Source organism: Parasteatoda tepidariorum, chromosome 6 (genome assembly GCF_982258835.1).
Source record: "Parasteatoda tepidariorum strain Cologne lab strain chromosome 6, Ptep-v5.0, whole genome shotgun sequence".
NCBI classification, from domain to species: Eukaryota; Metazoa; Arthropoda; class Arachnida; order Araneae; family Theridiidae; genus Parasteatoda; species Parasteatoda tepidariorum.
The window spans coordinates 13,193,226-13,210,855 of record NC_141760.1 but is presented as its reverse complement, the minus strand read 5'-3'; the positions used below and the strand labels follow the sequence as shown (position 1 = coordinate 13,210,855).

At 27.3% G+C, this 17,630-nt stretch overlaps 1 protein-coding gene across 2 annotated transcripts in view; it reads right to left on the bottom strand.

Annotated features, from left to right (window-relative positions):
• Positions 1-17,630, bottom strand: part of LOC107451486 (C-Jun-amino-terminal kinase-interacting protein 4) — a 60,482-nt gene that overhangs the window by 19,796 nt on the left and 23,056 nt on the right. For both annotated transcript variants that reach the window (XM_043049581.3, XM_043049582.3), the window contains 7 exons: positions 16,118-16,175; positions 12,321-12,377; positions 8,649-8,790; positions 7,704-7,894; positions 5,849-6,004; positions 4,367-4,610; positions 636-779 (listed from right to left, as the gene is read on the bottom strand). In XM_043049581.3, coding sequence (XP_042905515.2) covers positions 636-779; positions 4,367-4,610; positions 5,849-6,004; positions 7,704-7,894; positions 8,649-8,790; positions 12,321-12,377; positions 16,118-16,175 — 992 coding nt within the window. The remainder of the gene's footprint in view (positions 1-635; positions 780-4,366; positions 4,611-5,848; positions 6,005-7,703; positions 7,895-8,648; positions 8,791-12,320; positions 12,378-16,117; positions 16,176-17,630) is intronic.

The window sequence follows — 17,630 nt, the reverse complement described above, 5'->3', positions numbered from 1 at the left end:
CTATATTTGTACTACCTTTTGTATATTTTACAACGTATTTTTCAATGAGAAATTTTTTTTTTTATGAATATTTGTTTTGAGAAAATTGTGAATAATTATTTGTTTTTATAACTAAACAAATATTTATTCACAATTTTCCAATAGAAAAAAAATGCTGCGGAAAAAATTTCACAGAACTTTAATAACTGGGGGACAGATTAATATCTTTTATAATTTAAGCCCTTCAGTTGCTGCGTTTTTAGGCAAAAGTGTAAGGTAAATTTTCTCTCTATACACTTTTTCCCAATGTGAAAACTTGTTTATTTGATAAAGGGAAGCTAGAAGCATAAAGTATAGAGAAAGCTGAGACCAGCACTCAAAGGGTTAATAAAAATTCGAAATTTCCTAATGCTTTTTAAATAAAATCTCAGTCATATTAATCACAAGTTAACTCTTTTATATTAAAAATTTTAACAATTACAATCAAACTTTTACAGCTAGATTGCAACATTGATCAAATTTAGGTATTACTTATTTTAGAACAATCCTGGGCATTGATCAATAAAATATTTATAACTGATAAGACTTACATGAGCCAAAACTGATGTAAGGTTTAGCTACAACTTGATAGTTTAAAAAAAAATTAAAACAATTACTTTAAGCTCGTTATTCAATTTTTCGACTTCTTCAGTGGCCTCAGGAGAACTGACATAGAAAAAACTAGAACCCACTGTAGATATCTCTATGTTCTCGGTTTCGGACTTCCCTCCGGTCAAATCAACACCAGCTGCACACCAGACCTACAATAGAAAAATAATGATCACAGACCTGCCAACCTCTGAAATTGAAAAAGCTTGAGACTTTTATAATAATACTACAAAGAGTAATAAGTAAAACAATAATAAATATTAAAAAATAAATAATTGACACTACCTTTTAAATAAAAAATATATAAATAACCTCTTCAACTGCTAAAAATTACAAAATAATAAATTAATCTAATTTTTTTTTATTAAGTGAATAATTTGAAATTTTTTTAAAACATAACATAAGAATTTTTCTAAAGCTCTTTTACGTTAGTATTTTCAGTCAAAAAATTCAGTTAATTAAGAATAAAAGTTACAAAGACATTGAAATTTTTTCAAATGACATCATTTAATATTGCACATTAACTTTAGTTGTTCATTCAGTGCCTCTTTTAGATTTTAAAATTTTGCTTCACAAGAATGATGACATGAAATTAGAACATTTTGTCCCTCTACCTTAAAAATAGCATCACGATTTTTAATTATTGAAAGCAGTATTGTATTGTAACTAAGATAAAAATAAAGTGAATAATACCACGTGTTTTAACAACAAAATAAATCTTTTACAACTTTCAGAAAAAGATTAATACAATTTTCAAGCAAGAAAAATATAATTGATTAATGTATAGAAAAATTTGAAGTAATTTTGAAAGGTTAAGATTATACAGGAAACTTCGATTTCTAAATGACGCTATGCTATACACTTCAAATTCTAAATTATGGTAAGTAATCCATATTTTACAATTCTTTTGATAACAAAAACCTCATTAGTTTGAATAGGTGGTCCTGTTACTTTTTTTTTATTCCGAGAAAATTCAAGATGTTTCATGTTTATTGAGTGGTAACATCATGAAAAATAGTGGTTTAAAAAATTAAATGGTATAGTTCAAGAATTTTGTTATCGATTAATGTGTTACCAATGGAAAAGTGTTCATTTTGAAAGCCCAAAAATTGTTTTTGGAAAGATTACTCCAGAATTAAAAAAAAAAAAAAATGAAACAAAATTCCCATCAATATATTGGAATAAACAGCTCAGTTAGGATGTCCTAACGGACATTAAAATAATGTGTCAATGCAACAACAAATGGAACTTTAAGTAGTGGTCGTTATAATGTAGAATCACATTAGAGGAGTTGAACTAAAGAGCTTAGACTGCATTACACAAATTAGCTATTTTAGAATGAATTAAGATATCACTCTTAAAAAAGAAATCATCCTAAAAGAAGTGTTATACTTTTGAAAAAAATTTCTTTTTGAAGTTCAGCAGACATTTTAAAACATAAAAAAAGTTAAAAAGGATTTAATGTGATAAACTCAATACACTTACATTACAAAATCGGTGATTAGAAGTAATGTTTTGAAGGTTGTAAGTAAATCATGCACAAATCGTACAATTCGTATACTAATTAGAAGAAGAAAAACCTGAGAAAATACTCTGGTAGCCTGAGGCCTTGAGGTAGGGACAGGGATGAGATTAGCCAAAAGGCAAAAAAGCTGAATTTCCACAATAGTAAATTTTAAGCAAGCGCAACCCTTTAATAATAAATTTCAGACAGTTTAAGGTGATAAATAATGTGTTGACATACAATTGGTACTAATCTATTATTATATAAATGATTACATTGATACTTAACATTTAGTGAAAATAAAAATTACCAATTGAAAAAAAAAAGCTGGAAATTATATTTTTCCTCAGTTCACATAAGAGACAATTATTACTTGAAAAACTACCTGGTTCAGCAAATTAAAACTACTGAGAATATACATTAATATTTCATTTCTTTTAATAAATACTGTTATGTGATTTATAGCAAATATATCAGTAATATTACTTTTTAAATTATATTGGAAAAAAAAACTTTAACAATGGACCGAATCATTATGTTCATATTATAGTCTAATCTAACTAGAGCCCTTTGAAACATATCAATAACAGTGAAGTAGAAATACATAGTAACTCCTTAACATACAAAAATTTCTATTTTAGTTTGAAAAATTACATGACAATCAGCAACTGTTTAGATAATTGTCTTTTATTTGATAAGAATTTTGCATTTTACAGCATAAATAACAGCAATTATAAATAAAATTTTGATGATGAGTTAACTCTTTTTCCAAAAAAAAAAAATTAAATTAAATCACTTTTTAAGTGATTGCTTTTGTTTGCTATATCTTTTATGTTTGCTATATTTAGTCGATAGTCCATCTTCAAACATCTTGTGACAAATCCTATTTTTTCTTCTTTGCAAGCACAGAATGTAAGTTTTGAATATATTCCCTTCCAGTTTCCTGATGTTGCAAGACTTACATATACTAATAATCGTAGTTAGAAAAACAGTCATCTTTATCGCAACTAATTTAAAAAATTTTACTTCTTACAAGAATCCCGATAGTTGATCTTAAAATTGCGTGAATATGAATAACAATTATGGATTTTGAAATCACATGAATATGAAACTAGATATACGATTTTGAAAATGAGAAAATACAAACTGGGATATAGAATTTTTAAAACGCGTAAATACAAATCACGATTCATAATTTTTAGATCACGTATCACGTAAATACGAATCATGATGCGGAATTTTTAGATTGCATAAATAAGAATTATGAATTTTTAGAGTGCGTGAATGCGAATCCCAATGCCTTATTTTAAAATAACGTATAAATACGAAAATCAATGTTTGATATTATAAACCGCATGAGCAAATCAAGACATTGAATTTTAAACTTGCGTGAATATGAATCGCTACATAGGTTTTTAAAAAGGCGTAAATACGAATCACAACATCAGATTTTAAAATCTAGTAAATAAGAATCGCAACATACAATACTAAAATCACGTGAATCAGAATCGCAACACGCAAATATGATAAGCTATGTTTGATATTAAAATCCTGTGAATGAGATCGAGATATTAGCAGATTCCAGGCTTGGGACCTATAAAAGGCTTGTCAGAAGCAGCGTCGTTTGAACTACAAAAATCGGATCTATCTGGAGGGCGGGTAAAAAATTCCGAAAATCTTATTTGCTGTGAGTAAACGGAGAGAAAACAGCTAAAATAAGTAAAAATGAGAAAGGTTTGGTAGCTATGCAGTTTGAATTTTCTGTTTATCTTTTAAAATCGGTAAATTTTCTGAAAAAGCGGTTTATTAAAAAAAAATGAAATTTTTAGAAGAATCTGAATTTTTGACAAAAAAGCTGAAATTCAAGTGATAAAAGTGAAAAAAGCGGAAATCCGCTAAAAAGCGGAAAAATCTCATCCCTGTAGGGAAAAAACTCTGAGAGATGGCAAGTCAGTGATTATGAATAATAATATTACAGTTTAAAATTTTAAAAAAAGGATGAGGCTAATTTGCAGTTATTCCAATAAAATAATTCTATGAATGAAAGAAAGTAAATTTAAGTTCACAATAGATTTCCATATATTGTACTGGGAGGCTGCGCTCTCTGCTCGCTATCCCTTATGGTTGCTTCTCATTCATCATAGTTTTTTTTCTTCTTAAAAAAAGATAAAAAGTCGATCAAAAAAGATAATTTTGACTACAAAATCATTAAATAAAATTCCTAGAATTATATACCTTCATTCCAGATTCCTTTTCCAAGAGTGGACGACAGAATACGGGGACTGGGACAGGAACGGCAGATGTTGAAGTCTTTGACTGTGATTCCGCTTCAGTGCTTTTACTCACTGAACCACTCTTAGTAGGGAGACTCCAGCCATAAGCCTGTAAGCGCCCATCTTCCTTCCTCACGTGAGCTCTCACCTGCTTATATTGTTCTTTACGTTCCTTGGCTCTCTGCTGCTGTAGTTTCTCAGAAACTCTAAAATTAGGAAATGAAAATAATTTCATCACTGTTCATTACTAACATGATTCTGGCTTTTTAACTTTTTAGATAATCTTTTGTATGTGGAAATAACTTGCTATCTTTGTTAAGATGTTACTTAATATTTCCATTTAAAAAGTCTTTTTTTTAAAAGCAAATAGTGAAAATTTTACAACAATTTATAATATTACAAAATAATTTTTCATTAATTACACATAAAAGTTGCACTTTTGTTTTCCATCCTTAATTTCTTCCTTTAAACAGTTAACAAAAAACTGCAAGACAGCTAACTAAGCCTAAGAAGCAATTTTTAAATATTTTATTAAAAAATAATTTAAAATTACAGCTAAAAATAATGAAAAAATATTAATCAACAATAAGTTTTGATTGCTATTACTGACAAATTTACAGATGGTAGAAATAACTGACTATTTCTGAAACTAGAAATTTTCTTTGTTTTAAATGAGACATTTTTACAAGACACTTTTACACACTTTTGCGGGGGGGGGGGATGAAGAAAATTTAGTCACTAATCTGCAGGACCAGTAAGTAAAATTCATTAGTAGTTTATAAACATTTTACCGATCTTTTCACATGTCTCAAGTAGGTCCCATTTTTAAAAAAACTAATTAAGTGAATTTTAATGAAAAATTACAATGCAGAGAATGAGTAATATTCATAATTATGATGAATTATACTATTTTGTGACCAAAACAACACACCACCCCTTCATATTCATTGCTATTCAGATGGAACACTAGTTATTTATTTCACTGCAATTCGAGTCAAATTTTACTGGTCTTAGACCAACGTACTACGGTTAATTTCGAGTCCTGATATTGTTATAAGATATGTACTTTACAGAATTTCCCACAAGAAAGCACCCTCATTTTATTGTCTTGGTAACAGAAACATTTTATTGCCAACATGAAAACATGTTTTTCATTCACCAAAAAGCACTCTCTTATACAACTGAGAACAGTGGCTATAGCAGTATATTGCTTGAAATTATTTATGTGTTGTGAGTAATATGAAGAGAAACTGAACAGATAGAATGCATACAGTTTTAAACACTCACTTTTCTGAAACACATTATAGACATTGAAGTTGCACAGGAAAAAGAAAAAAACAGTTACAAATACACCTAGTACAAATCTTTCTATTATTTTAAAAAGATACTTGTTAAGAAACAGGAATCACTGATATTCCGCAATTAAACAAAGAGCTATGCTTACAAGTCACTATCCAGCATATCAAGTCTGTGCCGATCTCCCAATCTCTTCTTTCTCATGGTATCTAATGCTGGAACAGAGCTGGCAGTGGGTGCATTGTACTGCATATGCACAGGCTTCTTTATGGGCTTCTCATTTGGATTGAATAAATTACTAAAACTGAAAAAAAAAAAAAAAAAAAAAAACAGATGTTTTGTCATTTACTTGTTTTTTCTGCAACTTAAAGGATATTAAAAATTTGGATAACTTATAAATATTAACTTATTGAAACTGGAAAATATTACAATTAAGCATCTTGTTTTATTATAAAGCAAACAGGGTACATGCCATGCATGAAAATTATTTTTATAGTGCAGATTTTGGTTTTATAAAAAGGCATTTCAACCTTCATACTTATTCATATATGTATGTAAATATGAATAAGCTTAACATATTTTTAATAAGCTTGACATACTTCCTTAATTTACTATTTTATCAGATTACTTATTATATATTTATTCACTTACTATGCTTATTAATTTATAAGATATAACTTAAGATACTTAAGCATAGATATTTTATCAGCTTCAAATGTCAATTCATTAATACGAGATTAGCATATTTATTTTACATAAGGGTTTTGAAAATTTGCATAATTTTGCGAGAGTAGCAAAACTTGAAATTAAAAAATCAATATCATCTGAACGCTTATAAAAGTTTGTTGGGTTATGGGGTGATAGAGGATGTTTTTGGAAGATAAAAATAAAGATATTCAAAAAAGTCAAATAATTTATCAAATAAAATTTAAAAAGGCAATCAATTCTAGTGTTAATAAACATTACATTGTCATCACACATTAAGTTTTTTTCCCCATCCATTTTGCAAAAAAGTGTAAAATTCATGCTCTGTTCAAAAAGAATATGTTCAAAAGTGTAATTCGTGTTCTGATTGTTCCTGGGTTGTTAGATTCTCTAATGCATATGGATTGAAAAAGAAATGTAAATTCAAATGTATTGAAAACAGAAATTTTTAAAAGAACAATAGATCTATAAAATTTCCATTAAAATTAAACCACACATCAATTAAAGAGCATGGCCAAAACGAATAGAATGAGTAAAAAAATTTTTGCAATTTTTGAAACTTAACTGATTTCAAAATACAACTCATTTAAAATCTACTGTTCTTATAAATTAGATGCAGCAATTATTGTAAATAACAATTTTTTACCCTTTATATTGTATCACTGATTAAAAAACTGCTTATTTTTTAGTTAATTTGCTGTTGTGGCTAAATGCATAAAGAGTTAATAAAGAGTTTTTAAACGTGTAAAAATTAACATAAAATTTATGAATTCAAGACCTTAAAATTATATAATAAAAACAACAATGAATGATGCTTGCTGAATTTTCGGACATTAAAAAGTCAAACAAATCTATTTTATTACAGAAGGAAATAGAATCTAAGTGTCAGCTAAAATCTAACTTTAAAACTACTTTTGCATGAATACTACTATCCAATATTACCATGCAGGTATCTAAACAATAATAAAGTCATAAAAAGGTGAAATTTTTAAATGACATGGAATGCAATTATTTAATGAAGAGTTAAAAACCTAATTTACAAACTTAACACACAATTAATGAGTGACGAGTTCATCTTACATGTAGTTTATTAACATGTGTAAGCACGTCTGCGACAACAGACTGCAGTGCGAATGGGGCTGAAGCCGAAAATTAATAACCTTGTTTGACAATTTATTGGAATGAGTAGGCAATCTTGATTTCTTAAAAGAAGTAATTGTAAGAAATGCAAATCATAAAACTAAAATTTAATATAGAATAATTTTTTTAATAAAAATTTCATTTAGATCCTAACTTACAATTTCCATATAGATGATTTATTCCTTTTAGTGTCTAATGAAGGATCACTGCGGGAAGCTCGAATCATTTCAGTCCACCTGACAGCTTCTTGTAATTCCATCAAACGTTCCTTATATTGATTCCTCTCCATCAAAACACGTGCCATTTCTACCCGTGTAAATCTCTTTCTTTGGGCCATCGGCAACTCTTCCTACAATAGCAAAAAATAATAATAATCATTTATTAAACAAGCCTCTCATAAAAACAAATTACACATTTTTTTTTAAATATAAATTCCAAAGCATTATCTATATGTTTCTATTAAGTTTTAAAGTTGCATACACTAGAGATACATTTTAAAGTCACATATTTGCTGAAAGAAATTTAAAAAATGATATAATGTGTTAAACTGTTATTTTCTTATTTTTAATATTCATTCGTATTTGTTATTTTTTAATATTATTTTTACTGTTATTTTTTTTCCAACAGTTTTCTTTGGAGAAATAGAAACATATTATTTTTCACAAAATTGTACCCTATTTTGGTGCTATTCCATTTTCAGGGCACATAAAAACAACTTATTACCCCATTACAGTTATCAGCATATTATGTATTTATTACCATGATTAATGAAGGTTAAATAATAGTCTGAAAATTTTTAGACCTCCCTAAAACAGATTAACACCTCTATTTTAAACTGTTATTTAAAGTTACTAATATCAAACAAGTATTCATTTAATAAACTTTTTTTTCTCAACTCATTGTGCAAAATACTTAATTATTAAATTTAGGCAATAAATACTTTGTCCCATAAAAAAAAAGCATAAACCAATCATTTAATTCCTTAAATTATGTGTACATTAATTAGCAATTAAAATTTCAAGGCTGGTTACATTAACATCTATGGATTCCTATAATCCAAAATAAGCAATACACAAACAAAAAAAGGGTTTTCACAAACATACCTCATCATCTGATTTTCCAGATTTTGGATTATCTGACTCTTTCGCCTTTTTAAGTTCTTCTTCTAGTTCTGCAACTTTTTGCTTCAACTTTTCTTTTACACTTGCATACTGTTTTAACTCCTCCTTCAGTATCTCTGTTTCGCTGTAATGACATAATTATTATAGACTTATAATATTCAAAACTAGTGGGCATCACACTCTGTTTGCTGACGCTCTCCAACCCCCGAAAATTGCTATGCAATCCTATATGGTTTGATTTACAAATCAGTTTGCTTTCCTCACAACTAAATTATACCCTTTTGCAATGTGTAACATATTATAAATTTATATCAATTATTAAAATCTCAAAAACTAATTCCTCTTTAAAAGAATTAAATTTTTTAGTCAACAAGTTATTAAAATTAAAAAATGATGCCATAGAAAATAACATTAAATAAATAAGTAAATGACATGCCATAGAAAAGCCTCCATCAGGGCAACATTTAGCATACCTCTCAGAAGATTTTTTTTCTTTTGCCCAGAAATGGGATTCTGAGTTGGAAATCAATAATTGATTTTAGCGTTTGGTAACCCCCATCGGGGGACGCTGTACCTGAAATTCCACTTTCAACGCCATTAGCTTGATTTTCGGAATTCTGACTTTTTTTATGCTGAATGTTAAAAAAAATTTCTATTTTTATATACTGAATATAAAAATAAAAAAAACTTGATTGACAAATTTTTTTTAATTCTTTTGTTGATAACTTGACTTTTCTTTCTACAGATAAAACAAATTAATAAATAAATATCCAGAAAACAGAAATTGTTTTTAAAAAAAACATAGAACTATTCAAAAATTAGCAAGTAAAACCCTCCTTTAACTTAAAAATGGAGGGATGTAATGACAACTAAATTACCATTTATCCTAAATAGGAGGGGGGGGGGAGGAGAGTTAAAAACTCTTATTTATTGTTTCTTTACATAATTTCCTTCATATAGTTGAAATGCATATGCACTGAGGAACCACCAACCCTACTTTCTATTGATTTTTATTCCCAAAGGTTTAACAAAATAGATAATGCAATGAAGACATACAGAAGAATGAGGTGGATGGGTCTGAATTGATTGACTGAATGTTTATTTGTCCTCTGAGTGGCTACAAAGAGGTCTGTAAAATTTCTTATCACCCTAATTATAGTGACAAGAGATGAAAGATACAGATATATGAGAATGTGCCATTCAAACTATCTTGCATCATCCCTTAAAAGTTAGAAATCTTAATTAGATTAAGATCTTCCTAACTACTGAAGAAAGCAAATAAATGATTAGGTGGGGAATAGGTATGAAAAGAAAATGGATATTGCAAAAGAGTTTGCAATTCCAAGCAGCACATTATCAACAATTCTAAAAAAAAAATAAAGCAATTAGTCCAGAGAAGTTTGATGATGGTTTAAGTAAATGTAAGAAGCTTAAAACTAGATCATTTCCAGAAATGGTGAAATGCAATGATGTGGATTACACAATGTAAAATACAAAATATGGACCTTAAACTAAAGAGAGAGCTGATATTTTTGTTAAAGAAAAGTTGTTTGAAAAGAATTAGGCTGTTTGAAGTTCCAAGGCAGTAATGGTGGGTTGGAATATTTCAAAAACATAACATCATCATATTTTCCAAAACGTGTGGTGAAAGTGTTATTGTTGATGATTGTGCAGAATTTTAAAAAAAATGTTTGTTGCAGAAAGCGGTCAGTGAGAGGATAGTGAACTCATTAAACAAAATAAAGCTTCTTGTGATTTATCAGAAGAGGAGGAGGAAGAAATCTATAATTTACCAAAGAATATCACAAACAAAGAAGCATTATTTGCTATAGTTACTTAAAGAAAGTATGTAGAAAGTCAGCTAAATATGTCCAAGCCAAAGCGCATTTAGAAAGTGTAATTGATAAAATGTCGCATTCTTCCCTTAAACCAACAACAATGTACATTTTTTTTTAATAATAATTTTTAATGAATAGTGTTTGTAGTATTAAAAATTGGATAACTTTTGAAAAATAATGTGAAAAAACTTTTTTTTCTTTCTTTTCTTTATTCTAATCTTGATAATATTCAATTTTTGATAAGTTGAGTTCTTGGTGCTGTGAATTTTTTCTTCTCCCTCTTCAAGTTCGAGATAAGGAAGTTTGATTGTATTTAGTTAGTGCATAACTGGCATTCATTATAAATAACAAAATAACAAGAAAATTGCTCAATTAGAAAATTTAACATTCTATTTATTCCTTTTAACATTTTAAAATTTATTGTGTTATGCTTACATACATATCGGTTACAAAAGACATTAATAGTTTTTCCATATGGTCAACTCACCAAGACGTTTAGGCACCTTTCAATTTTTAAAAAAAATTTTTTTTTTACAATTCATGGATATTTTAGTATGTATGGCATAGAAAATTTCCTTAAAAAGCTTTTTTTAATCTGTTCAACTTATAAAGAGGTTAGAATAGCATTTAACAAATTGGACTTATTTCAATGATCAACATAAATGGTCTGATTAAAAGGATTTTGCACCATTTTATTATACAGAATAAAATTTGGTTTCTCATAATAGTGATCAATTTAGGAAAGTGGTCAACTTACAAGGGTGATCAATTTTACAGGTTTCATTGTGTACTAATATGCATATTATAGTAAGATATCCTAGTGTGAAATATAATAATGTTTTAAAAATTGAAGAGAGAAAAAATTTAAAAAAAAAAAAAGAGGATATGCTAAAAATATCAAACAAAGGATAAAAAAATTGTTCTTACATCGAAGTTTAACAAACAACAAAATTTAAGTTTTGAATTTTGTACATTGGTATAATTGGCTTAGATGTTCAGTTCTAAAACAAAACTAAGCATTCCTTACATAACTAATGAGCAAATACATAGAAAAGGTTTTTAGTTTAGCATACTTGCAAAATAATTTTCTACTTACAAAAATCATATTGGGATAATATAATGATAATTTACATGAATGCAATTTAACTGACTAGATTTTAATAAGAATAATAAATTTTGGATAATGTATAGTAAAAGGTTGAAAAGAGAGAGAAAAGAAAATTAATTAGCTATGTTGCAATTATGTGCTTTACCACAATGTGTAAACTGAAATATATTACAGTTTAATGTTATTATATGAGCATATGAATTTAAAAAAAAAAACACTCATAAGTATTAAGTTTAGTTTGTTATAAGAAAAATGTACATTTTTGCTGACAAGGAGGGAGACAGGCGTGTAAGTGATTTCCCCCCCCCCCCCAATATCCAGAAAAATAAAATACTTGAGAATGTTTTCCCGTATTTAGACTTGTTTAAGATTTTAAGTTTACTAAAAAATTGAAGTAATGTCCCAAAATTTTGCAAATTTTCTGATTTCATCCAACAAAAGGTTTCCAAGCAGGACATTTTGTTTTTCCCGTTGATTTTATAATTTTCTATATCAATTAGAAGAAAAACAAAAATTTATGAAGAATCGTAATTTTAACATTAATGGCCTAAATTTTTCTACGCCCCTTTTATGCAAACAGCAAAGACATATAGTTTTTAATTTATGAGTAGCAGTTGGCATTATATTGCAAGCATATTCTAAAGTAAAAATACATATTCTAATGATGAGAATATTAGGCAAGTGAGTTAGAAAGAAGAAAACAATTACCTAGTTAGCTCATCTACTTTGGCAATAAGATCATCTTTGACAACATTAAGTGCATTTCTAAAAGAATAGAAATACAATTTTAAAACAGCCCATAAAATACATGCTATGAAAATATCATTTATGAATATGTAATTTCATCAAGCAAGAGGTTGCATTTATAAGCATTTTGAATTTAAGCAGTATACTGAAACAATCAATTCAAGCGCTACCAATCAACTTTTTTGCATTCCAAACCGAAGAAACTTCTTAATTAATAGAAATTTGCTCAGAAGAAATTTTATGATTTATTGCTACAATCAGATTTTTAACATGTAGTTTCATGAATTCAAAGGATGATATTACAAATATCATCTTAAAAACTTTACCTGTAGAAGGCAATACTTGCATTTTTGTAACAACAAAAAAAGATTGTTACAGCTATAAATAAAACCTTTATCTTAGCTGTTTAATTAAAACATGAACAAAAATGCTTAATAAATGATACAAACATTACATATAAATATTTATTTATGTTTCCATTAAAAAAATTTCACCTTGTGGCAGATGCAATCAAAATTAGTAAAAAAAAATCCAATTGCAATCTTAATAACAAAGGTAAAACAACAACATGCTTATGTTAACCATATTTAAAATACAACTTTAAGAATTATTTTACTGAGATAAATCTTGCCATATTAAAATTCTGATCTTGAATTCCGAATTTTTTCAAATGTTTCTTTCTTTCTATCTTTAAATATAAAGAACCAATTATCCCCGATGTCTGAATTTCCCGGTTATCTGGATCGGCCAAAAAGTGTCATTAATCGATGTTTTATATAACCCAAATTACTATGGGAAAGAGTAACACATTTAAAAAAAAGAAGAAAAAAAAAAGCTCTCCTAAATTTAAAGAAAAATGGTAGAAAAAAGAACATTTAAAAGAATAAAAATATTTACAAGTTTAGACAAGAAAAACAAGTTTGAAAAATACAAAATTTACATATTTATTTCTTGAAGATAACCAAATTAACTAATATAAAATGAAACCAATGATTAAAAAACGCAATATGTTTCACACCAAAAAGAAAACAATAAAAGAAAAGAAAAACTTATTAATCTAAATAAAAGCAACACTTTAAATTTACATAACGGAAATGAAAGTTAAAAAGGAACTAACATAAATATTAAAACTCCGGACAAGGCGTTATATTATAGAATCAACCGAATTTCAGAAAAAGAACTTAAACAAAAGTTTATTAATAAAAAGAACTAATTTATTGATTACGAAATTTATTGTGAGAAAAAGAAAAGAAAAAAACTCAAAAAGAAGTGGAATCAGAAATGTATCACTTTTAAAAAAAGGAAGCTGCAATTTGCTTCATAAAATAATCGTCTGATATTAGTAATAAATAACTGCATGCTTAGATTCATAAACTATCTTCTTTTATTTTCTTTATAAAAGCAGGCGATTTTTAACAAAAGCAGATGTAATTCACATCAAGAAAAACTTGCAAATGATACAGCACTTCTAAAGATTCAGAATTTATTCAATTGAAAAATATCATTTCGTTAATTGAAGTCAAATAGGTAAATATAACAGGGGATTAAAAAACGTTTTGTTCGAAATAAACAATTGTACTAATAATGTATCATTTAAAATTGTAAAACAATTTGTCATAATAAATCAAGGATAACAAAAACTGAGTAACTAAAGTGGATTTTAAAAAAAAATCTAACTTTTCAATACTCTTGAGGCAGAAGATTATTTATTTTGTATTTATTTGGTATAAATTTTGTTTTGTACCACTTTTATTTTTCTTTACATCTTTCGAAAAAAATTTTTTAAGGACACTCTCATTTTTTCAGAATAACACATGTATTTTTGAGAAATGCGTGTCATTTATGTAATAGCCTTATCAGAAGCTTTTTCAGACATTGCCTTATCATTTGTCATTCTATAGAATACCTAGGTACTATATAAAATGCCTAGGAAAAAGTATGTAATAATTCTCTCACTCATACTCTGCCTAAAACGTTTGGCATTACATACAATACCTAGGCATTCCATAGAACACCAGGGTTTCATACTCTGCTGGTAACATATACGATCTATGCTCTTTAGTATGACGCTTCCATTATAACAGCTGCTACATGAAGTCCCGTTAGCTATTCCATAGAAGCAACTCGACTCGATATGAGAATCAATAGATTTCCTGCCCGCAGTAGCAGGCACCCCACTCCTTCATCTGTACTAGGGCTTAATGGCGACTGAGACCATAGAAGCAACACTAGAACATCCAAACTAAACCAATCTAGCGACCGAAATTTTGTTTCATTTTTTAATTCACATAAAATCACTCCTAAAACAGGTGCTCAGACATTTTGGCACTATCTAAATTTGTAACATTTTTCTATTGAAAACCAGTCAATCCATAACAAAAGCCCCCAAAAAACTATTCAAACCACTATTTTTTTTGTTACCCCTCAATAAACATCTTTCTATGAATGAAGAAGTGACAGGACCACCTATTCAAACCAGTGAGGTCATGGGCATAATCTATGATCAAAAGAATTGTGAAATAAGGATCACTTAACATTATTGAAAATTCGAAGGGTATATTGCTGTGTCATTTAGAAATCAAGAGTTTCCTGAAAATCCCTTTTTTCAAAATTTCTTTTAATAAGGATAAAGACATTCATCAATCTTACTTTTCTTGTACCAAAATTGTATTCAATTTCTTTTTTTTGTGAAGTGTTGTTAGAGATGGTTTATTTTGGAAATTCAAACATATGGAATTATTTGCATTCTTTTTTATTTTAGTTTTGCTCAATTCTCTGAACGTTAGCGAAAATGGCTGTTGCTAACCAGACTAATGCTTTTATGCTTAGAGTGGAAATTAATAATTGTTTTTATTAATAAATTTAATAATTGTAGAAGTTAATAATTTTAATTTGCGGTGCTCGCCATTGCCACTAATCTTACAGCCAGCTTGGCAAGTTAAGGTCTTCAGGTAACAGCAACCCTGTGATAAATATTCTCCTTCAGATGAAGAACTGCCACTTACCTTTACAACCTCTTCACAAGCTAGCTGGGTCGCAGGATGACAGATGTTAAAATTTGTTTATGTTAAATTAATGTTTGTGTTTGTGAAAGAAAAATGTTCTGAGAGAAATCAGCATTTCGTACTTTCTTCAAATTAATATTGTTAGAGTGGAAATTAATAAATTTTGAAGGAAGATAGAAGAATACCATCAAAATCAAGAATTGCTAAATTATTCATGATCTGGCAAAGATCTTTGTTTACACGAATCGTAACGTAATTCTAAAGGCAAAAAACAGGGTGTTCCAATTTCAAGACATAGTTTTTGTAAAGCAAAATTTTAAAATCTAGAAAAAATTGGGAACTACTGGCTGAAGTTTATGACAAATATTAAATGTATTTTTAACCTTTAATGTACTATATTGAATAATACTTGCATTTTATTGACATTGAAAAATTGTGTATTACTCAGTTTCATATTCGATTTCAAGTGCCGCATGTTTTTGTCAAAATATGTAATAAAAATAAAAAAACTAATATATTTTCATGGAATGCTGACAAATAATCTCAATAATTATTTAAGATATTACAATACAATATTATTTAGGGATATGGAAGTTTCCTTTTTTTTTTTCCAAATAGAACTAGTAGTTTTTTTTTTTTTTTTTTTGCTAAAAAAATAACAAATAATCTTTTTTTTTCATTCTATTCAATGGTTTATATTAAAAAAAAAGGTAAAAATTTAATAACAACATTTTTCTTTAGATTGAAACTTACTTTGTAGCAAGCAGTTCATTGTTTTCAGATATAAGATTTTCAACTTCTTTTCCCATTCCTGCAAAAATACATTATTTTAAAATAAAATATATTGAGAATGATCACAAACACAAAGACTAAAAAATATATTTGTACAAAATAAGGAAACTGTGCAAAAATATTAAAAGTAGTGCTTATCAATATCTTGCATGCATATTAAAAAACATCTAATTGCAAGAAAATTAAGTGAACTATTACAAATGATACAATGTAAATTTGCACATCTATTTAATTATTATCACATCTATTTAATTTAATTATTAATACACTATTAATTGTTTTACTGCAAAATGTTTAAATCCCAAAACCTGTCTCAAAGACATTCTGCGTAGTTTTCATTGCTAAATGTGGATATAGTTATCTAGACATATATATATATTTTTTATCTAAGGTTGTTTTATGCGAAGAGACTTCGAGGCTTGCTTAAACTGTTCACCAATTATTTTGCGACTTTCATTAGATGTATTAAAATGTTGACAAACAGAGGGAAATCTTCATATTTATAAATAACGATAATTGATTAATAATTATATAAATTAAAGCTCACCTACTAGAAAGTTTTAATTGATAAAAGTTTTACAGCTGATATCCCTTAAGAAAACTTTAACATTCCTTTAAATTTAATGATAATTTAAATTCTAGAACTAAAAAGAAATAGTCTATGGTATTCAAAAGTTATTATTTGAATAAAGAAAATTACTCAAATTGTATTGAATTTTCTAGAATGTAACAGAACTTAACTCTTTATTTTTTTAATTCTTAAAAACCTTCTCCCCCGAATACCTACAAAAAATAAATAATTTTTCATTCGTAATAATTTTTCTAATGGGTCATATTGAATTTACTCAGAGTAATAAATTTTACGTGAAAAACTGTATTTTAAAAATTTATACTATTAGCTAAAATAAGATTACAACACGCATTTCGCAAAATAAAAATTTAAAATTATAAATAAAAATAAATAAAAAAACACAAGAACAAATTGTTTTTCTTGTGTGTTTATACCATATATAGCTTAAAGAATTCAAAGTGTGACGTAAAAAAAAATACTACTACTTAAAGAATTTACATAAAGTATTTTTAATTTTCCTTTTTTGAAATTTAAATGTTAAAACTGCAAAGCTCGTTTTGGAATTCGCTGGCTTAGTGACAATAAATAAACTATCGAAATAGTTTTTTCAAAATTTTAAATATAACAGAAAAAAATTTTAAACATGTTTCTTGAAATATTTCATGGAATATTTTTTTCCGATTTAACCCTTTTCCTAAGAAAATTTCTGTAAGCACCCTTGACAAAATAAAATAAATAGATAATACATTTTTAAAAAAAAACTACTACTACTTAAAGAATTTGTACTTTCAATAACTTTTTCGAAATTAATTTTTTTATTAATATTGGTTTTTTTTACTAATAATATACAAAAAATTATATACTGTATTAAAACTTTTACATAACACTCACTAAGCATTCGCA